Source organism: Lethenteron reissneri, chromosome 44 (assembly GCF_015708825.2).
Source record: "Lethenteron reissneri isolate LAM-NWPU_2019-01 chromosome 44, ASM1570882v1, whole genome shotgun sequence".
Taxonomy (NCBI): domain Eukaryota; kingdom Metazoa; phylum Chordata; class Hyperoartia; order Petromyzontiformes; family Petromyzontidae; genus Lethenteron; species Lethenteron reissneri.
Window position 1 is genome coordinate 13,408,026 of NC_083822.1, and position 23,537 is coordinate 13,431,562.

Consider the following 23,537-nt stretch of genomic DNA (forward strand, 5'->3'; position numbering starts at 1 on the left):
ACCTCAGCAGGACTGGCTCAAGACACGAGCAAACTCTGGACAGGTTTTAGACGTTCAGCGTCTCATCAGCAGAGCTCAGGCCTAGCTTGAAGCAATGCTGATAGACAAGGACTTCCCTGTTCGCTCTTGGCCCTAGTTTAACGCAAAACTACGTCATGATTCATCACGCTAAACAATCATGAGCGTCGCTGTGGAGAAGACAAGTAACAAGATGATGAGCACGGTTGGCTACGTACAGTGCGAAAGAAGTTCAACGTACATACATACAGACAAGCGGGCAGAATGGATTGAATGCGTCCCATCTCATGTGCACGGCACACGTTTGCGCGTGGACACGATCTTCCTCGGACAGTGACGCGGGGGTAGGGGGGGGGGCACAGCGAGGACGCTCACCTGGCGAGACGGCGCGACGTGGCAGGGCGGACGCTGCTGCTCAGACTCTGCACCCAGTTTCTGCGGATGCCGGCCGTCATGGCCGACAGAGTGAACACTCCGTCCGAGGTCTGTGGAAGAGCAACGGCAGCTGCTGCGGTGGGGGGGGGGGGGGGGGGGGTGGCGCTTCTCTCGACGAGAAACGGATTCGTGGGAAAACCCTGGGCTGGTTTCGACGTTTAACTGTCTCTTCGGCAGTCAGACTCGCGATGTTGCTGCTGCTGCTGTGGAATTCCATTTGAGGTCATTTTCCAGCGTTGGGATGTTTCCTTTGTGTGTTTGGTTTGTTGTCCTTCCCCCGCACCTCCGATTAGCACCGTTGGCTATGTACGTTGCGGTAAGAAGTTCAACATACATAGATACCAATTGTGTTGTATGTTTTCATATTAGCTATGAGAGTAAACTGGAGAACCCAGAGGCAACCCATACAGATCCCATACATGATGGGAAAAGTAATAGGCTTCACTTCTGGGAATAATACAGGAGGTGTCAAGATGTTCGAACACCAAACAGACACAAGGCATAGTCAAGTCTGCATTAAAATGTATGCATTGTATTTGAAACTGATTGGTCTACATCAGAGACAGCCTCCTGTATGGCCTTGTCTCACCACCGGTGTTAGACCAGCGAACACCAAAAGGCGAACGGCAAAAGGGCAATACAAATATAAAAGTATTAATGCCTCGGCTCGAGCAGTTATATCTACAGGACCAATCTGTGCCGGTATCAAAGTGATGAAAAAATAATAGACTTTACCCTTTACAGCAACAGGCGTCTATTTGGTGTTTGAACACCTCCTGTGTTATTGCCAGAAAGGGTGAAGCCTATTCTCTTTTCATCATTTTGATACCGGCAAAAGAGTCCCGTAAATAGAAGGAATACGATTCGACGCAGAGCGAGGTGCCCGGGTCGGGGTTCGAACCCGGGCCCTTCTTGCTGCGCGGCACGAGCGTCGCGGCCCTCACGTGGATCTGGAAGCCGTAGTTCCTCTGCGTGTCGAGGGGCGCGACGTTGTGGCAGGTCGTCAGATCGATCTCCCCGTCCTCGTCCAGTGCCTGGGGGCAGAGGAAGCGCTGCCTGTGAGTGACGCAGACCACACCAAGAGGACTCAGGGAGTGCCCTTGTGAGTGACGCAGACCACACCAAGAGGACTCAGGGAGTGCCCTTGTGAGTGACCCAGACCACACCGAGAGAGGTCTCAGGGAGTGGCCTTGTGAGTGACCCAGACCCACACCAAGAAGTCTCACGGAATAGTCTTGGGAGTAGGGTGCCGGGGATGAGTACTAATCTACTTCACAATTTTATTTTTATTTTACCAGATAAGGCCCACTGAACTATATAGCTATTTTTCAGAAGCGACCTGGCCACAAATGACAGCTCAACAACAACGTGGCTTATTATCGTGTGGATATTTATAGCATGAGCCAAATACTCTAAACGTGATGTTGATTCTAAACGTGGAGGGAAAACCCGGAGGACCCGGAGAAAAATCCAAGTGACCACGGGGAGAGAGATAGAGACACGCAGACTCCAAATATACAGCAGCAGGCATCGTTAGGGTGAGGATTGTACCCACGACCTCCTGTGTACCAGGCGAGGTAGTTAACATCTCGCCACCCCGGCGCCCCAGTTGAGAGTGCGTTAAGCAGAAAAGATAAACGACTCTCAGAAACCTCACCTCTTCGGCCATGGAGTCTTTGTAAAACTTGAGACTGCCGTCAGTCAACACGAACCAGTGCTTCCGCCACTGGCGAGAGACAACGTCGCAATCACACAACGGGAGGCTCCAGGATGCGCCGCTCATCATTACGCCCGACGCGAATTCACAATCGTCCTCTGAGCTGGTGAGCCTCTCTGGGAGAGGAGAATGCGGGAAAAATATCCCGGTCGGGGAAAACAGGCAGATGTCGTGTGTGGGGGAAGGGTAAAGAAGCGTGCAAGTGGATGATGGTGCGGTGGTAACGCTCGTGCTATCTCGCGGCAAAAACAAGGGCCCGGGTTTGATTCCCAACCCGTGGCGCCTTTCTGCGTTGGTTGGTTTGTATGTTCTCCCCTTGTTCTGCGTGGGGTTTCCGTTCTCCCCTTGTTGTATTTCGGGCAGTCCTCGATTTACGAACGCAACTCGTTCCCGAGAGCCGTTCGTAAGTCGAACGGTTCGCAAGTCAGAACTCGGTAATCAACTGTCTTTAATTTCCCACACACACAGACAAACACTCACTCCCAGCACAAGGCCGACTCATTATATCTCGTGGAGATCGCTCAGCTGAACAAAACAGTGCCATGGTTCGATTTTGAAGTGAGAGTCTGCGCGTTTAGTCAATGTAAAAAAAAAAATCATGAAAGCTGGTTCGGAAGTGAGGGTGTTCGTAAGTCGGGTGTTCTTCAGTGCAGGTGTTTGTAAGTAGGGTTTTATCAGTGCGGGTGTGCATAAGTGCGGGTGTTAGTAAGTACAGGTGTTCGTAAGTCGGGTCTTTATCAGTGCGGGTGTGTGTGTAAGTGCGGGTATTCGTAAGTGCGGGTGTGCATAAGTCCATGTGTGTGTGTATGTGATTTCAATCAATTAATTTTAAGTTAATTTTCAGCATCAAGATATTCGCTCAAAATCAGTTCCATTGTACGTGTCTTTTTTTATCGACAGAAGGAAGCCATAGAACCTGGACGGTCGGGAATCAAACCCAGGGCCTTCTTGCTCTGAGGCAGCACGAGCGTTAACCACTATGCCGCCACTCTGCCCGCCAGTATGTAGTGGCCACGAAACTTGTCACCGATGGAGTAAGAGGGTGGACATTGATGGGTACCTTATCATCTTCATCCAGTCTCATGAGCCAACCCTGCTTGAAGTTCAATAGGTCGGGCTAGAACACACATATGCAGGTCGAATGAAATGAAGTAAACGAGTTTCATTTTACCAGGTAAGGCCCCCTGAACTATAAAATAGTTATAATAAAATGATAAAAATAAAACATAATAAAATAATTCTCACGACGTTTCGGCCACAATGCAAGCAGCCGTCCTCAGGTGAAGAACAAGTCTGTCGATAAGACAGAGTCTGAATGACACGTCCTAGGCTTGGAGCGTCTATTTAAGCTGGGAGGGAGGAGGAAGAGTGCCTAAATAGACGCTCCAAGCCTAGGACGTGTCATTCAAACTCTGTCTTATCGACAGACCTGTTCTTCACCTGAGGAAGGCTGCTTGAGTTGTGGCCGAAACGTCGTGAGAATTATTTTATTATGTTTTATTTTTATCATTTTATTATTTCTATTCTACGTGACTTTACCGAAAGAACCAAGAAGATGAATCCCTGCAGTCACGAAAGCTTTAAATCGAAAATTATAAAATAGTTCTTATTCAGAATTGACCTGGCCACAAATTGATAGCTCAATGAAGTGGCTTATCATCATGTGGGAATTTATAGCAGCAGCCAACTACTCTAAACACGTGATGTTGATTCTAAACGTGGAGGGAAGAAACCGGAGGACCCGGAGAAAAATCCACGCGACCACGGAGAGAGAGAGAGACGCAAACTCCAAATATACAACAAGGCGTCATCAGGGTCGGGATCGAACCCACGACCTCTTGCATACCGGACGAGGGAGATGACATCTCCTAGCGACCATCACTGGTACCAGAACATCTCGATGACATAGATTCTGAGGTCATGAGGTCGTAGCGACTGAAGCCGTGCACGCCACACACTTCACTCCAGCCAGTGCCACGTCGCACCGTGTGACCACCGCTGCTGTCACACAACACCAAAGCTCCCCCAATGTTCCACCAATTTGATTTATGGGTTTTTTTCTTGGTTGGCCGCCAATGCGCTTCTTGGCGACCGGCCCCCCGCGATCCAGCGCTCGCGACTCACCCAGCGCAATCGACTCTTCCAGATCGCACCTCGAGTGACCCCTGCCCCGTGCCCCCTGACCCCTCTCACCGTCATTGTGGCTTCGCTCGTCCGCCGGTCGAGCGACTTGGCTCGCCGCTCAGGGGGAAGGACGCTGCCGAACCTGGCGCTCAACTCCTGGCGAGAGAGTTGGGGGACACCGCGACATACCGGTCCATTACATTGTGTGTGTATGTATGTATGTGTGTATGTATGTGTATGTGTGTGTATGTATGTGTGTATGTATCTGTGTACGTATGTGTGTATGTATCTGTGTATGTGTGTATGTATTTGTGTGTGTGTGTGTATGTGTGTGTGTGTGTAAATGTGTGTGTGTGCGTTGTGGGGGGCGGTAGTGTAGCGGCTAGCATTATGCTGCGCTACGAACCCGGTAACCCGAGTTCGATTGCCTTTCACGGCCACCAACACCGGTGACGATTATCTAAACCGGTCCTGGGCTTCCCCTAGGTCGACTCAGCCTCAAATGAGTACCTGGTGCGGTGTGTAAATATCGCCACTGGGTAGGCAAAGGCGGCCGGGCGTGATGCTGGCCACCCACCCCCTCGTGTGTCATGCCGGCCTTCATAGGTGCTCACTAACAGCACTTGCCCCAACAGTTTGTTAAGGCTATACTGGGGAGGAATCTTTGTTTTTATGTTGAACTTCTTTCGCACCGTACGTAGCTCATCGGAAATGTGGGGGAAGGACAACAACAAACTAAACACAAGAAGCCGCTCTACAGAAATGCGTCTTCAATGTCGATGTAAAAGTGCACAGCTCCCAGTGGCTTCGTGATATCGGACGGAAGAACGCTCCAGCGGAGCGGTGCAAAGAGGGACAAGGTGACATACCCTTAGGTTCTCTCGGTAAAGTCATGTAGGTAAAATAATAATAAAATAACTTAATTAAATCACGACGTTTCGGAAGCAACACAAGCCTCCATCATCAGGTGTAACTGCTCCAGTAAAATTACTGTAGCGTGTGAAGAAAGCTATTCAAGACACGAAACGTCGTGATTTAATTTAGTTATTTTCATTTATTATTTTTTTTACCTACGTGACTTTACCGAAAGAACCTAAGAGTATGAATCCTTGCAGTCACGAAATCCTCAAATCTAGAATGAAAGGGACAAGGTGAGACAAGGGAAGTTAGCACAGGGGGACAAGATTGGGAACGAAGAGGAGGAGTGGAGGGGGCATGGCAGGAGATGAGAGAGGCGAGATGGGGGGGCATGGCAGGAGCTGAGAGAGGCGAGATGAGAGGGCATGGCAGGAGCTGAGAGAGGCGAGATGAGAGGGCATGGCAGGAGCTGAGAGAGGCGAGATGAGAGGGCATGGTGCTGGCCGTGTGTGAGTGTGGCTGCAGCAGTGGGCAACTGGCATATTTGGAAAACAAGCGCCGTTGCTTCACGCGGTCATAAACTGGGCCGTGTCGTAATGCACGTGTATATCCATGTCGTAAAGGATTACTTCATCAGCATCGGAGTCACGTTAACTCTGAAAGAAGCGCTCCGCTGTGTGAGAGAGGGTGACGAATGGACGCGTCCGTGGGAGGTAATGAGGGGGTCCAAACACCCGGCCCAGCGTTCCTGAGCTTCCGGGGGGATCAAATGACGTGCGGCAGTGACGACTTGTTTACTGGCACGGACGACGTCCTGAATTCCTGCATTCGAGCAGCAGCCGAATGTGTGCGGGACGCTCGAGCGTCCACAGACAAGATAAAGATGTTTATTTTTAAAGCCCCACTCAGCTGCTACGGAGCTATTTTACAGACGTGGCCTGGCTATCACAAGAAAGCTGAAAGACGACGTGGGCTTGCCATCGTCACGTGGGTATTTATAACGGCAGCCAAAAACGCGTGACGCCGATTCTAAATGTGGAGGGAAAAACCGGAGGACCCCGGAGGAAAATTCACGCAGTGGCCACCACGGAGAGAGAGAAAGAGAGACATGCGAACTATACTGAGCTCTAGAGCTCTGAAGAAGAGCCGGATATCTCAGTGGGCATTAACTGGCAAAATAAAAATAGTTTATAGTATTTTTAGTTTATTTTCTGTGGCAGGGGCAGTAAAGGCCTGAAGCCAGATAGTGAAAGACTGAGCAGGTGAGTGCCGACAGGACCTGGCACAGGAGAGAAGTCATGGCGGGCTGTGGTGAGTTCAAAAGAAGTCACAAACAAACACCACCTTGTTGTGAAAGACCCAACGCAGAAGATTCCTGCGTTTGATCTTCCACGAAGCTCGTGGTCAACCCCTAAACCGCATCCACTGCACAAACCATGGCAGTAGATGCGGGTTGCCTGATGATGCACAAATGGGAAATTAAAACCCTCCAGCAGTAGAAGCGTGCGACCGTGGTCATCCAGAACAGAGACCGTGCAACGTGTAACGACGCAACGCCCCGATCCGCAAATCCGAAGGGGACACCACAGCGACGATTCACGACTCTGCTGCTGCTCCTGACGCGGCTGCCTGGGCTTGACCAGCTGCACGTGGCATTGCAGCCGTCGCTCTGCACTGACATCAGCAGCAGCCGCACCAACGGAGAAGAAGATCTAAATGACTTTCATGGCCTGGCTGGGCTGCCGTGTTTTGCCGCACGGGGCATTTGCCAGGCCGAGGTGACTTGGGCGCGCCGCCCGGTAGATGCCACCGCACCTTCGTCACCGGCGCTGCTTCCCCCTGTGGTGGACATCGCTGCTGTGTCTGGCCGGGCCCTTTCACGTCGCCATTCCCAGTGGCCACCGCCTGCGCCCCATCGCCAACACTCAGCCTGCGCGCCACACAAAGACAAAGATCCCCCACCCCCGCCGCTCCGGTATAGCCTTAACAGACTGTTGGGGCATGTGCTGTCAGCTGGAACGGCACACGAGAGGGTGGGGTGGACAGCACCGCGCCCGGTCGCCTTTGTCTCCCCAGTGGCGGTGTTTACACACCGCACCGGGTACCCATTTGTAGCCGAGTCGACCTAGGGGAGGCCCAGGACCGGTTCAGATAATCGTCACCGGTGTTGGTGATCGTGAGCAGGAATCGAACTCGGGTCGCCGGGTTCGTAGCGCAACACGTTAACCGGCTACATTCCACGGGGCCTGGGGCAGTCGCCCCGATTTACCATATAGCCTTGGGACGGCTCTGGAAAATGAATCAGCAGACAAGTAGGAAGAGCTGTGTCGCTCCACATGAAAACTTAAAACCATTTATTTACGCGGCTCATCGGCAACACCACCTCCTGGGAGAGAAGACTTTCAGCAAGCCATCAGCAAAGTCAGATTTGCTTTCAACCAAATTCTGGTGAACTTGCCAGATGTCTCTTGGGTAGGACCCATCTCTTTATATATATGTGGGTCCCTAAGTCACGGTGGCGACTGCCACGGTAACAAAATGTTAACTCCCTCTCCTGGTATGAAAGAGGTGGTGGGTACGATCACGACAATGACGCCTGCTGGATATTTGGAGTGTGCGTGTCTCTCTCCCCGTGGTCGCATGGATTTTTCTTCGGGTCCTTCGGTTTTTCCCTCCATATTTAGAAGCAACATTCACGTGTTTAGAGTATTTGGCTGCTTAGATTTCCACGTGATAAGCCACTTCGTCTAGCAATCATTTGTGGCCAGGTGACTTCTCAAAAAGAGCTACATAGCTCAGTGGTGACTTACCTGGTAAAATACTACAAGTTTAGTTTAACAATTTAGACTTAAAAGCTCGTGTTGCGATCGCAACACGAGCGGTCTTCATCATCTCTCCGCCTGAAGAAGACCGCTTGTGTTGCGATCGAAACGTCGTGGGTTTTTTGTTTTCTATCTACATGACTTTACCGAAAGAATCAAGAATATTTAGTTTAACAAGTTAATAGTTTTAGCCAACGCAAAACTCTATAATACACAACACAAAATAATCGCGAGTGTCGCTGTGGAGAAACTAAGTAACGGAATAGACCAGCAGACAATCTGCCTCCTTCTCACATCTGAAAAACAAGTGAATTGTTTGTTACAGTGAAAAGGTTTATCTTGACAAGAGTTTACCTCTCACGTCTGACAATGGGCAGTGTTGTGGTGTACGTCTCCTCACCTGCAGGCCGGGCCTCCGGGGGGGCCTGCGCGGGCCGCCCCCTCCAACGTGCGGCCTTCACAGACATCGTCCCGGCTTAGCGAGCAGGCCGAGGCAGATCTGGGGAGTCCACCTGCGGGCCGTCACCGCCAATCACCGTCCAGCCGCGGGTTACTGTGCACACTCAGAGTCTGCGGCTGAAACACTGCGGCTGAAACACTGCGACTGAAACACTGCAACTGAAACACTGCGACTGAAACACTGCGACTGAAATGCATCGGCAATTACATTGAGGGGCCTGCGTGTCGTCTTGGCACCGATCTCTCATGCCGACACTCGACGACATCGGGTAGAGATCGGTGCCAGACGGAGGTGGCACTACTTGAGTTTATTGGCACAAGACGGAAGAGGAAAGTGGCAACACGCGGCGAGACGTTGCAGGGGACACCTACGGGGCTACCTGCCCACGGATCGTGACGTTGATGGTGATGATGATGATGTTGTTGTTGTTGTCTTGGTGTGGTCTGAGACTGTAGTTGTCTAGGGGTGGTCTGAGACTATTGTTGTTGTTGTTGTTTTTTGCTGCCTTGCCCAAGATTGCATTTGGTGTTGATAAATTGGCAGGTATTGATGTACTTATGCAATTTGGACTCATAGCCTTTATTTATTTTAATTAATATTTAGTGCCTTGCTTAGAGCTATCCGATACTTTACACTCATATCAGTGTCTGTATTGTTCGTCGTTGTTGTAACTGTCTGATTCCGTGCGAACTTCATAGCTCATCGGATCCCTCCTCCAGTCGAAGTAAAGCTCCTGATTCTGTTGGTGCTTATCTCCCGTTCGCAGCCCAGAGCAGGAGGTGGACGTCAGACAATTTCTGGTGACTTCCACAAAAAGTGATACTGATTTTATCAACCCCCGGATCCATGATGATGATGATGGGCCGAGTCAACCCCCTCCCCTCCAACCAGGATGTGAACTCACAACCTTTCCGATTGTGAGCCACTCCCTCTACCGGCCGGCCGGATACTCTCCTTGTGTCTCAGCAGAATGACTAGGACTGCAACGTCTCTCTTTATTACGTGAGTGGACGTCCACGCATGTGGGCCAAGGCTCTCGGGCGTGTTGATCAAGTTATATGGGCATCGAATTCTGTTTCCTTCCTGTTATGATCCTAGCAGTGGCAACAGGCTCTATTATTACGCATTCTAACTATGACAAGTTGTAAATAAACATGAATGTGGAATATGCGTCATTAATATAACCGTTTAATAATTTGTCGTCTTTCATTATTTATTTGGAGAATGTTTGTTTACAGAGCAGGTTTTTTCTGTGTGTGTGTTAGGGAGCGGTGGCGCAGCGGTTAGCGCGCTGTGCAACAAACCCGGTCGAACCGAGTTCGATTCCCCCAACAGCGGTGAGAATTATTTGAACCGGTCCTGGGCCTCCCCTAGGTCGACTCGGCCTCAAACTAGTACCTGGCGCGGTGGTGTAAACATCGCCACTGGGAGACAAAGGTGGCCGGGCGAGGTGCTGGCCACCCACCTCATCGTGTGCCACAGTGCCGGCCTTCATCGGTGCTGCTCGCTAACAGCACTTGCCCCTACAGTCTTTTAAAGGCTACACGGGGGATCTTTGTCTTTGTTGGGTTGCGGTCATTAGCGAGCGCTCTGCGATCACGGCTGTGATAGAAATCCAAGCGGCGTCCTCATTAAGTGCACCACTTATTTTGGAATCGGAACGTAGTGCGGACATGCCCTAAATTAACTCGGCTGAAAATAAATAAATGGCAAAGTGTGTGAATGGTCATCTCTGGGGAGATGAAGGCGGCGGGGAGGGGGTGGTAGCGTCGGCATCCGACGCATCACCCCCCCCCCCCCCCCACGGCTTTAACCGGTCAGGGAGCGTGGACAGAGATTGGGATGAGGAGCGTGAGGCGAGGGTGGCGTAGCGGTGCCACCCGCACCTCACAACCCTCGCAGAGGGCTTGGGTTGGACTGTCGAGTTGGGCGTGAAGTGCGGCTCAGGGACGGTGGGTCGAGTCAACTCGCCCGCCGTGGATTTGAACTCGCGACCTTTCTGAACGCGAGCCGCTCGCTCCGCCGTCGGAGCATAAAAGTAAAAACGAAGCAGTTTTTATTTTACCAGGTAAGGCCCGCTGAGCCATGTGGCTCTTTTTCAGAAGTGACCTGGCCACAAGTGATTGCCCAACGAAGTGGCTCATCCTAATGTGGACACTTATAGCGGCCAAATACTCTAACAGCACTTGCCCCCACACTCTGTTACGGCTATATGGGGGTGTCTTTGTCTTTGGGGGTACCGCGTGTCCGTGAGCGATGGTGCATCTGCTGCATGAACGTCGGGCAGCTGGAGTGGTCTCCAGGCCGACACTGCGGGAAGGCGGCGTCCGTGGCTCCGGGCTCGTCCGTGGCATCGTGACCCGAGGTCGCCTTGGGTGGGCTCGGCTCCTGCCAAAAAAATCACTCCAATAAATTGTCCGCTCAGTGGCTAGGAGATGTCATCTCCCTCGCCTGGTATGCAAGAGGTCGTCGGTTCGATCCTGACGCTGGTGATGCCCGTTGTATATTTGGAGTTTGCGTGTGTCTCTCTCTCTCCCCGTTGTCGCTTGGATATTTTTCCACGTCCTCCGGGTTTACCCTCCACGATTAGAATCAACGTGCGTTTAGATTACTTTGTTTGGCTGCGATACATTTGCACGTGATAAGCCACTTTGTTGAGCTATCATTTGTGGCCAGGTCGCTTCTGAGGTAAGAGCTTTATACACTCTTTGGGTCTTTCGGTAAAGTCACGTAGATAGACAAATAATACAAAATCACGACGTTTAGATCACAACACAAGCAATCGTCTTCAGGTGAAAAAATACAGCAGGCGGACTGCAGAGGCAGGAGAAAGATATCGGGAGAGCTGCTGCAGCAGCAAGAGGTTATTGAGGTTTGAGATGGGTGCAAGCCAAGGGTAAGTGGGGGGGGGGGGGCTAGAGGTGTAATTTGCATGTACATGTAAGATTGGAGAGTCTGAGAAACTTCACGACTATGGTCCTGAAGAGGCGGCCATTGTATTGCTAGAGATGAGAGATCAGCATGTCAATGTAGCGGGAGCCGTCTCACATTGTGATTGGCGTGAGAAGATTGGCATGTCAGAGCCATACAGCTCAGTGGGCCTTACCTGTTCAAATAACAATCGAAATACACCGGCTTCTCGACGCCAACCGCCGATCGAATTTCCGCTCCTTCAATTCCATCAGTCAATCTTCGAAAGCCTCGCAGAGTCGCAAGAGTATTTTCAAAGAGGGTTGTGCCAATTGTTCACAGGAAGCTGCGACTCTACCCCTGCTGCTGCTGCTGCTGTGTCAGCCCCAATGGAGTTATTTTCAAGTAATGATACTCTTAGTTTTTTTCGGTAAAGTCACGTAGGTAAAAAATTATAATAAAATAAAAGAATTATAAATGAAAATTAATCAGTTTATTATTATTTTATTTTATTATTATTTTTTCCTACGTGACTTTACCAAAAAATCCTACGAGTATGAATCCTTGCAGTCACGAAAGCTTCAAATCTAGAACGCAAGTAATGAGGTTTCAACATCGGGATGTTTGGCCGATACCAGTCACACTGCGTGAGACTTTTTTTTTAGAGATGAGAGGAAACCAGAGAAACCCGGGGGAGACTCGCTTGGCTACGTACGGTGAGAAACAAAGTTCAACAGGCACACCTATGTACGTAACGCACAGAATGTACAAACTCCGCAGAGCGAGGGCGCCCCCCGAGTCGGGAATCGAACCCAGGGTGCTTGGTGCCGTGAGGCTGTGGCCGCGTCGGACCGAGAGGGTTAAAAACAGCGATGAGCTGTCGGAAAAGCCTCGACCCAAATCGGGAGACAGCTGGCCAGCGACACGGCTGGCCACCGACACAGCACGGAGTCGAAGCAATGCAGTGGGATGATGAACGGCGGGCCGACCGTGACGCCGTCAGACAGAGATTGTGTTACCAGCGCAGACAGTGCGGGAACATTACTTTTGGTGGGGGGCTCAAATATGTTTTACTATATTACAAGTATTGTTTTGTGTGCCACGTGCTCTGTTTGCAGCGACGTCATGGCTGTGTGCGTGCGTCGTGAGTGCAGCTATGGCGGCGAGTGGGTCTGGCTGTCTGGCTGGGGCGAGCTCCGTGTACCTGCTGGAGAGACTTCCCAGCGTTCCGCTTCTTCAGCGTCTGTTTGTTGACGAGCACGTAGGGGCCCAGCACCTCCTGCCAGCTGTGTGGGATGGGGGGTCGGGGGGGGGGCCGTGTCAGCGCTTTGAGTTTCACGCCGGAGCGGCAAACGGAGCGAGGTGGTGCAGGGGGACGCCTCTCACCTCGCAGGCACTGCCCGCCCCGACTGGACAGCTGTGAAAAAGAGCTTTGTAGCTCTTCGGATTCCTCCTCCAGTCTGATTCTGCACCCGAGTGGACACCCGTGTTGCCACCTCCCTACCGAGGCTTGACCCAGATAGACGATGGGTGGTTTGGCTCGGGCGATATTAACAACAGAGATCATCGTAATATTTAGAATTGTTTCATCGTTTTGATGCTGCCAAAAAGGTCCCATAGCTCTAACTGCTCAACCCGAGCTGTGAATACTTCAATACTTGCGTTGCCTTTGTACTGTTCGACTTGTGGCACTGTTCTCTGGCCTAACACTGGTGGTTGAGACAAGGCCATAACGAAGGCTGCTGTCAGTCTCAAATACAATGGGTACATTGTTACCAGGGCACGTGTGTTGGCATTTTTTGCCGCGTATACGGTGGTTAATTGTGACTTGATGATGCCTCTGTCTCTGAAACCTATTGGCCTACACCAGAGGAGCCTCGTGTCTGGCCTCGTCTCACCACCAGTGAGGCCAGAGAACAACGCCAGCAGGCAAACAGCACAGAGGCAGTGCAAATATCAAAGTGTCAGCGCCTCGGGCCGAGCAGTGTTATCAATGGGAGCCATTTTGCCGATATCAAACTGATTAAAATTAACAGGCTAAAACCTTTCCTGTAAAAGGTGTCTATTTGGTGTTTGAACATCTTAACACCTCCTGTATCCTTGCCAGGAAGGGTAAATCCTATCCTTATTGTATTCATTATCATAATAACAACAACAACAGGAGGCAGTGAAATGGTTTCTGCTGCTGCTGCTGGAGACCGACCCGCCAATGTCCTCCCGGGTTTCTCCGCGGACGAAGAAGTGTCGCTGTGGCGTGGAGATGCACAGCGAGTTCCTCTGGCCTGTGCGGCTCTCAGCCTCCACCACCTCCACCACCTCCGACATGCTCACGACGCCCTGCGGCAACGTGCTCGGCTGCACTCGACGACAACGACATCATCGACAAGAACTTCTCGACAACATCCACAACGTCAACATCGACAACATCCACAACGTCAACATCATCAACAACAATATCAACAACATCAACAAGAACATCGACATCAATAATATCATCAACAACTTCAACATCGACAACGACATCAACAACATCACCAACAACATTAACAACGACATCAACAACATCAACAACATCTACATCAACAATAACATTAACATCAATAGCATCTACATTAATAATAATGAAAATGTTTAATGCGCATTCCACCCTAGGATTCCACGGCGCAATGCATGGAAAGCAGGAAACAAAAAGGGAACCAGCACGGCCAACCGACCAAACTGAAGAGGGAGGCCACTTTAAAGAGATGGGTTTCAAAGCAGACTTCAATATATCTCTGACTCTGATTGCCTGATTTCAAGTGGCGAGGCGTTCCATAGCTTGGGTGCCACGCTAACAAAAGCCCGATCGCCAAAAGAGCACAGCCTGTAGACCTGGGAGTGCTGAGCAGTTGGAGATCACAAGATCTTAAGGACCTTGATGGAATATATAAATGTGTTAGTTCCTGTAAGTAATGTGGGGTGAGCACAGAGCAGCATCTTAAAATCCACTCGGATTTTACCGGTAGCCAATGAAGGGACATGAGGACTGGTGTGATGTGTAATGTGTGTACGTGGTGTAAGCACCCTAGTAGCTGCATTCTGAACAAGCTGGAGTCTACATCAATATCAACATCATCAACAATAACATCATCAAGTCAAGGCCCTGTCCCTTCACGTCTCGGGCTTGTGCCACTGTGCAACTCCCAGGCTTTGGATCAACCTTTTGTTGCTCTATGCCAGCAAGACAATGAGATAATCCTTCAGATATATTCAAGTCTGTCTCGACACCTCTCCCCTGCGAGCTGGCAGTCAGCCCCTGCCTGTAGTTCTGGCCGTGTACCCTGCACGTGCTGTCTATCCCCCGGCTTTCCATACGCAGTGGTGGTGCATTGGTGGCGATTCACGGAATAAAAGGCGTCACTTTACAAAAGTTAATTATCGTCATCATCACCACCACCAGGGCCGGATTCAGGTTCTTGTAGACCCAAGGCACTTCTGTTTATAGGCCTTCAGTGATAACGCCTCGTCCTTCCCTTGCGCTGCTCTCTATTGATAATGAGATTGTACGAAAAGCACCATTTGAAGATGTTATTGCGAGGTTTGCAATTAATTTTTTTTAAAAACGTTCACCTCCGGTGTTAGTTTCTCTCTCACCTCATAAAAAAACATTGACACTGAATGACTCTGCCTCTTTGTATGTACACTGTGACTATCCTTGCTATGTAAATATATCTATGCAAGATATCTTGGTTAAATTGTTTTGTATCATACAAACAACAACAAAAATGGTCAACATTTTTTTGGTTAGGCCCTTTTTAGTTTTCGTAGGCACAGTGCCTCCTGTGGCCTATTGGACAATACGGCCCTGAGGTCCACCACCATCACCACCACCATCACCACTACCAACATCACCACCACCACCACAAGTCTTCTGCAACATCGACGTGGCACACAACCCCAGGGCGGTAGCGCTGCGGAGCAGCCGGGTCACACGACGGAGGCTGCCACAGAGGGCCTTACCACGGCGGCCTTACCACGGCGGCCTTACCACGGCGGCCTTACCACGGCGGCCTTATCACTATGGCCTTACCACCACGGCCTTACCACCACGGCGGCCTTACCACCGCGGCCTTACCACCACGGCGGCCTTACCATCGCGGCCTTACCACCACGGCGGCCTTACCACCACCACGGCCTTACCACGGCGTCCAGGGCGTAGCGCAGCTCCCCGTGCTCGTAGAGCAGGAAAAAGCGCCTCTGCCATTTCTGTGACGACGAGAGAGCAAGTCACGGGACAGACGAGTTACATCTCCTCCTCCTGCAGCCACTCCCCACCTCATCTCGCCTCTCTCATCTCCCTCCGTGTCTCCTCCGTGTCTCGTCCTCTTCGTATCCAATCTTCTCTCCGTCCCTCCTCCTCCTCCCTGTTCGGTCCTTCTCCCTCCTTGCAGCCCTCCACTGGAATCAACTTCCCCTGCACATTGAGCAGCACTGCTACCCATAGACTCAGCACTGCACCATAGACTCAGCACTGCACCATAGACTCAGCACTGCTACCCATAGACTCAGCACTGCTACCCATAGACTCAGCACTGCTACCCATAGACTCAGCACTGCACCATAGACTCAGCACTGCTACCCATAGACTCAGCACTGCTACCCATAGACTCAGCACTGCTACCCATAGACTCAGCACTGCACCATAGACTCAGCACTGCACCATAGACTCAGCACTGCTACCCATAGACTCAGCACTGCTACCCATAGACTCAGCACTGCTACCCATAGACTCAGCACTGCACCATAGACTCAGCACTGCTACCCATAGACTCAGCACTGCTACCCATAGACTCAGCACTGCTACCCATAGACTCAGCACTGCACCATAGACTCAGCACTGCTACCCATAGACTCAGCACTGCTACCCATAGACTCAGCACTGCTACCCATAGACTCAGCACTGCACCATAGACTCAGCACTGCTACCCATAGACTCAGCACTGCTACCCATAGACTCAGCACTGCTACCCATAGACTCAGCACTGCACCATAGACTCAGCACTGCTACCCATAGACTCAGCACTGCTACCCATAGACTCAGCACTGCTACCCATAGACTCAGCACTGCACCATAGACTCAGCACTGCTACCCATAGACTCAGCACTGCTACCCATAGAATCAGCACTGCTACCCATAGACTCAGCACTGCACCATAGACTCAGCACTGTCACCCATAGACTCAGCACTGCCCATAGACTCAGCACTGTTACCCATAGACTCAGCACTGCCCATAGACTCAGCACTGCTACCCATAGACTCAGCACTGCACCATAGACTCAACACTAATACCCATAGACTCAGCACTGCTACCCATAGACTCAACACTGCCCATAGACTCAGCACTGCCCATAGACTAAGCACTGCCCATAGACTCAGCACTGCCCATAGACTCAGCACTGCCCATAGACTCAACACTGCCCATAGACTCAGCACTGCTACCCATAGACTCAGCACTGCCCATAGACTCAGCACTGCTACCCATAGACTCAGCACTGCCCATAGACTCAACACTGCACCATAGACTCAACACTGCTACCCATAGACTCAACACTGCCCAAAGACTCAGCACTGCCCATAGACTCAACACTGCCCATAGACTCAGCACTGCTACCCATAGACTCAGCACTGCCCATAGACTCAACACTGCACCATAGACTCAACACTGCTACCCATAGACTCAACACTGCTACCCATAGACTCAGCACTGCTACCCATAGACTCAGCACTGCACCATAGACTCAGCACTGCTACCCATAGACTCAGCACTGCTACCCATAGACTCAGCACTGCCCATAGACTCAGCACTGCTACCCATAGACTCAGCACTGCCCATAGACTCAACACTGCCCATAGACTCAGCACTGCTACCCATAGACTCAGCACTGCCCATAGACTCAGCACTGCTACCCATAGACTCAGCACTGCCCATAGACTCAACACTGCACCATAGACTCAACACTGCTACCCATAGACTCAACACTGCTACCCATAGACTCAGCACTGCTACCCATAGACTCAGCACTGCACCATAGACTCAGCACTGCTACCCATAGACTCAGCACTGCTACCCATAGACTCAGCACTGCACCATAGACTCAGCACTGTCACCCATAGACTCAGCACTGCCCATAGACTCAGCACTGTTACCCATAGACTCAGCACTGCCCATAGACTCAGCACTGCTACCCATAGACTCAGCACTGCACCATAGACTCAACACTAATACCCATAGACTCAGCACTGCTACCCATAGACTCAACACTGCCCATAGACTCAGCACTGCCCATAGACTCAGCACTGCCCATAGACTCAGCACTGCTACCCATAGACTCAGCACTGCCCATAGACTCAACACTGCCCATAGACTCAGCACTGCTACCCATAGACTCAGCACTGCCCATAGACTCAGCACTGCTACCCATAGACTCAGCACTGCCCATAGACTCAACACTGCACCATAGACTCAACACTGCTACCCATAGACTCAACACTGCCCATAGACTCAGCACTGCCCATAGACTCAACACTGCCCATAGACTCAGCACTGCTACCCATAGACTCAGCACTGCCCATAGACTCAACACTGCACCATAGACTCAACACTGCTACCCATAGACTCAACACTGCTACCCATAGACTCAGCACTGCTAACCATAGACTCAGCACTGCACCATAGACTCAGCACTGCTACCCATAGACTCAGCACTGCTACCCATAGCAGAGGTGTGGACTCGAGTCATGTGACTTGGACTCGAGTCAGACTCGAGTCATGAATTTGATGACTTCAGACTCGACTTGGACTTGCATAACAATGACTTTGTCCCACCTCTGACCCATAGACTCAGCACTGCTACCCATAGACTCAGCACTGCTACCCATAGACTCAGCACTGCTACCCATAGACTCAGCACTGCTACTCATAGACTCAGCACTGCTACCCATAGACTCAGCATTGCTACCCATAGACTCAACACTGCCATCTAAACCACTATTTTTGTTACCGCTTTTAAAACGTTAGAGAGAGAGAGCGCGCCTTGAGCTAAGGCGCTCACTTTCTCTCTCTATATATATCAATAATAAATAAGATGCGACGAATGAATGTTAAAGGGCAGGAGACCTGTCGCTGAACTTACCCTCGACCTCTGCAGAGAGTTCCCGAAGTCGGTCCCCTCTGGGGCGAGGCACAGCCACCCGCCGTAGAGCGGCTTGGCCTGCACACGGCAGGGGACGAGAGCGCGGGGTCATGCGGGGGTCACAGGGCAGAGCGGTGACGCTCGCGAGCAGAGCCGCGTGAGCTCGACACCAGACTCGGGCGCCCATCTCTGTGTGTGTGTGGGGTTTGTGCGTTCTCTCAATCCCCCTTCCCTCCTCTTCTTCAGAGAGAGTGGAGTTTGTATGATCTCCCCCTGTCCCAAAGAGTGAGTGGAGTTTGCATGATCTCCCCCTGTCCTACAGAGTGAGTGAGTGGAGTTTGTATGATCTCCCCCTGTCCCAAAGAGTGAGTGGAGTTTGCATGATCTCCCCCTGTCCTACAGAGTGAGTGAGTGGAGTTTGTATGATCTCCCCCTGTCCTAAAGAGTGAGTGGAGTTTGTATGATCTCCCCCTGTCCTAAAGAGTGAGTGGAGTTTGTATGATCTCCCCCTGTCCTACAGAGTGAGTGAGTGGAGTTTGTATGATCTCCCCCTGTCCTAAAGAGTGAGTGGAGTTTGTATGATCTCCCCCTGTCCTAAAGAGTGAGTGGAGTTTGTATGATCTCCCCCTGTCCTAAAGAGTGAGTGGAGTTTGTATGATCTCCCCCTGTCCTACAGAGTGAGTGAGTGGAGTTTGTATGATTTCCCCCTGTCCTAAAGAGCGAGTGGAGTTTGTATGATCTCCCCCTGTCCTACAGATGAGTGAGTGGAGTTTGTATGATCTCCCCCTGTCCCAAAGAGTGAGTGGAGTTTGTATGATCTCCCCCTGTCCTACAGAGTGAGTGAGTGGAGTTTGTATGATCTCCCCCTGTCCTAAAGAGTGAGTGGAGTTTGTATGATCTCCCCCTGTACTAAAGAATGAGTGGAGTTTGTATGATCTCCCCCTGTCCTACAGAGTGAGTGGAGTTTGTATGATCTCCTCCTGTCCCAAAGAGTGAGTGAGTGGAGTTTGTATGATCTCCCCCTGTCCTACAGAGTGAGTGAGTGAGTGGAGTTTGTATGATCTCCCCCTGTCCTACGGAGTGAGTGAGTGAGTGGAGTTTGTATGATCTCCCCCTGTCCTAAAGAGTGAGTGGAGTTTGTATGATCTCCCCCTGTCCTAAAGAGTGAGTGGAGTTTGTATGATCTCCCCCTGTCCTACAGAGTGAGTGAGTGAGTGGAGTTTGTATGATCTCCCCCTGTCCTACAGAGTGAGTGAGTGAGTGGAGTTTGTATGATCTCCCCCTGTCCTACAGAGTGAGTGAGTGGAGTTTGTATGATCTCCCCCTGTCCTACAGAGTGAGTGAGTGGAGTTTGTATGATCTCCCCCTGTTCTACGGAGTGAGTGAGTGAGTGTAGTTTGTATGATCTCCCCCTGTCCTACAGAGTGAGTGAGTGGAGTTTGTATGATCTCCCCCTGTCCTACAGAGTGAGTGAGTGGAGTTTGTATGATCTCCCCCTGTCCTACAGAGTGAGTGAGTGGAGTTTGTATGATCTCCCCCTGTTCTACGGAGTGAGTGAGTGTAGTTTGTATGATCTCCCCCTGTACTACGGAGTGAGTGAGTGGAGTTTGTATGATCTCCCCCTGTACTACGGAGTGAGTGAGTGGAGTTTGTATGATCTCCCCCTGTTCTACGGAGTGAGTGAGTGGAGTTTGTATGATATCCCCCTGTACTACGGAGTGAGTGATATTATCCACACATTTCTCAATTGGGATCACACAGCAGCAGCAGCATCGTCTCCTGCTACAACTCGGCAGGACTCTCTTGAAAAAGAGTTGTGAGACACTTAGTGAGGCTGTCACTGGGTAACTAAGTGGCATTCTAACGATAACACAGTAGTCATGGTCAACCCCCCTACAGAGTGAACTGGCACCAGGGAGCCTATTGAGACAAAGTCTCCTCCTACTCAACGGAGACCTGGGTCAAACAGGTTCACACACGAACATAACACATTAGAGACACTATTAAAAGTACTCAAAATGTAATATGACAATAATACAAACATTACAAAGTACAACAGACTCGAACACGAGATTAAATTAAGGTTGAGACGAACATTGAACGAGGGTAATTAAGTCGAAAGTACAATTAACACGTGGAAGAACAGAGCAAACGAAGCGAGATTGAGAAGGGGTCGTGGTGACGGGCATCACGTGGCCTTCGACTTCGAGAGCAGGGCACGGCCACGTGCGGGAGTTGGTGAGTTTGTTGACGACTACCACCGTCTTGCTCGCACTCACCACTTGGTGAGTTTGTTGACGACTACCACCGTCTTGCTCGCACTCACCACTTGGTGAGTTTGTTGACGACTACCACCGTCTTGCTCGCACTCACCACATGGTGAGTTTGTTGACGACTACCACCGTCTTGCTTGCACTCACCACATGGTGAGTTTGTTGACGAGCACCACCGTCTTGCTCGCACTCACCACTTGGTGAGTTTGTTGACGACTACCACCGTCTTGCTCGCACTCACCACTTGGTGAGTTTGTTGACGACTACCACCGTCTTGCTTGCACTCACCACTTGGTGAGTTTGTTGACGACTACCACCGTCTTGCTCGCACTTACCACTTGGTGAGTGTGTTGACGACTACCACCGTCTTGCTTGCACTCACCACTTGGTGAGTTTGTTGACGACTACCACCGTCTTGCTTGCACTCACCACTTGGTGAGTTTGTTGACGACTACCACCGTCTTGCTCGCACTCACCACTTGGTGAGTTTGTTGACGACTACCACCGTCTTGCTCGCACTCACCACTTGGTGAGTTTGTTGACGACTACCACCGTCTTGCTCGCACTTACCACTTGGTGAGTGTGTTGACGACTACCACCGTCTTGCTTGCACTCACCACTTGGTGAGTTTGTTGACGACTACCACCGTCTTGCTTGCACTCACCACTTGGTGAGTTTGTTGACGACTACCACCGTCTTGCTCGCACTCACCACTTGGTGAGTTTGTTGACGACTACCACCGTCTTGCTTGCACTCACCACTTGGTGAGTTTGTTGACGACTACCACCGTCTTGCTCGCACTCACCACATGGTGAGTTTGTTGACGAGCACCACCGTCTTGCTCGCACTCACCACTTGGTGAGTTTGTTGACGACTACCACCGTCTTGCTCGCACTCACCACTTGGTGAGTTTGTTGACGACTACCACCGTCTTGCTCGCACTCACCACTTGGTGAGTTTGTTGACGAGCACCACCGTCTTGCTCGCACTCACCACTTGGTGAGTTTGTTGACGAGCACCACCGTCTTGCTCGCACTCACCACATCGCACCGTCCACGGCCTCTTGAAATATTGATTTGTGGGGGTTTTTTCCCTTCGTTTGTCTACCTAATTTGACCAACAACAGAATCAAATCTAAGTGGCTCTTATATTGTCAATGTCGTTACCGGATCTCCCCTCTCTGGTCATGAACACACGAGGCGACAGCGGCCCTCCAGACGGAGATGGGAGTCACCACGAGCTCACGGTGGACAACAACACTATGTCCATCGGCATGTGTGTGTGTGTGTGATGGAGACTCATGAAGGACGCTGCTCCTGGGCAGTTGGAGGCAGTCGCCCTCCAACAACAACAACAACAACGGACGCCAGAGGAGCGACGCTCACAACAACGAGCGAAGCGCCGGGCGGATAAAATGAGAGCAAGTTGGCACGGTAGGGGGGCACATCTGGTGTATCTGCCAGTCGTCTGTCAGTCAACCCATGTGGGTCCGTCGGCATAATAACGACACGTGGGTCTGTCCCGCGACCTCCTGTCAACGAGCCTTCGACACTTCACGTGGCCTCAAAGTGCACGTGGCCTCAAAGTGCACGTGGCCTGCCACAGGCGCCGTGGTGACGTCGACGTCACTTAGTGGCGAATGGCGTTTGCTGGTATTGGGCGTTGTACACAGAACGAAGCACAATACCTTGCTGCCGATCTCGTCAAGAAGCCTCAACCACCATCACGCAAACTCCAGTCATCCTCAGAGCAGCAGCAGCAGCAGCGGCGGCTTTTGGCTGCTGGCCATCGAAAAAAGACGGCCACTGTATCGCGCGCTTCTGCGGCCGTCTGGAACGCTCTTCCGTCTGATATGAGGAAGTCGCTGTGAGATATGCACCTTTGCATCATCTCGATTGAAAACTAATTTATTTAGAACTTCTTTGTGTTTTAGTTTGTTGTCCTTCCCCCCGCACCTCCGAGTAGCACGGTTGGCTACGTACGGTGCGAAAGAAGTTCAACACGCCTTGAACTTCCACCATCCGTGGAACGTGGAACAGACTCGGCGTCGGGGTCACAGGCACCACGGAGGAGAAGGGGGCTTCATCATCAGCGTCGTCTCAGCGACGATTCACGAGTGGCCGGTGAAGTTGGCACAACAGACAATAATCATGGGGTGTATCATCGCTTTCATTCAGATATGCATAGAGCTGTGAAGCAGTAGCTTCCAACTGGCAGCACAGTACTCAGAACTGCTAATACAGTCGCCTTTCACTTGTGCATCCAACTTTCGCTGAAGACTCACGACTTCGCCACTCCGCTACTCGTGACGCTACCACCCGGGCTCCCCCCCCCCCCCCCCCGTGCACGCACCACCCACGCCGCTCACGCCAGCGGCATCAGGCCGCACAGAGGTGAAGACTTTTTGTGTACGACGGATATTGTGTGTATCGCGCCCCCCTTTGCACACCACGACGCACACAAACGAGTTCGAACCCCCCCCACCTACAACATGAGACCGTTTTTTCCAGAGTCAAAGTTTGAAATAATAAGAAGAGGTTTTATCCTTTCTGGCAATACAATAGGAGTTGTGAGAGTTGGTTTTGCCCTTTTTTCTGGCAACAAAACAGGTGCTGAGATGTTAAAACACCAAACTGTAACCTTTTACAAGGAATCATGTCTGAATTAACCACAATACTTGTGGTCAGAATGCAAACAAAACACATACTCTGATAATATATGCATTGTCTTTGAAACGGATTGGTCCA

General features: G+C 51.0%; 1 protein-coding gene across 1 annotated transcript in view; it reads right to left on the reverse strand.

Annotated features, from left to right (window-relative positions):
• The window catches only part of MPRIP (myosin phosphatase Rho interacting protein), a 42,132-nt gene that overhangs the window by 13,590 nt on the left and 5,005 nt on the right, over nucleotides 1–23,537 (reverse strand). The window contains exons 2-13 of the mRNA XM_061569724.1: nucleotides 18,518–18,595; nucleotides 15,524–15,589; nucleotides 13,548–13,699; nucleotides 12,549–12,630; nucleotides 10,675–10,822; nucleotides 8,375–8,486; nucleotides 6,968–7,082; nucleotides 4,364–4,450; nucleotides 3,231–3,287; nucleotides 2,111–2,179; nucleotides 1,398–1,487; nucleotides 394–503 (exon numbers count right to left, since the gene is read on the reverse strand). Coding sequence (XP_061425708.1) covers nucleotides 394–503; nucleotides 1,398–1,487; nucleotides 2,111–2,179; nucleotides 3,231–3,287; nucleotides 4,364–4,450; nucleotides 6,968–7,082; nucleotides 8,375–8,486; nucleotides 10,675–10,822; nucleotides 12,549–12,630; nucleotides 13,548–13,699; nucleotides 15,524–15,589; nucleotides 18,518–18,595 — 1,166 coding nt within the window. The remainder of the gene's footprint in view (nucleotides 1–393; nucleotides 504–1,397; nucleotides 1,488–2,110; nucleotides 2,180–3,230; nucleotides 3,288–4,363; nucleotides 4,451–6,967; nucleotides 7,083–8,374; nucleotides 8,487–10,674; nucleotides 10,823–12,548; nucleotides 12,631–13,547; nucleotides 13,700–15,523; nucleotides 15,590–18,517; nucleotides 18,596–23,537) is intronic.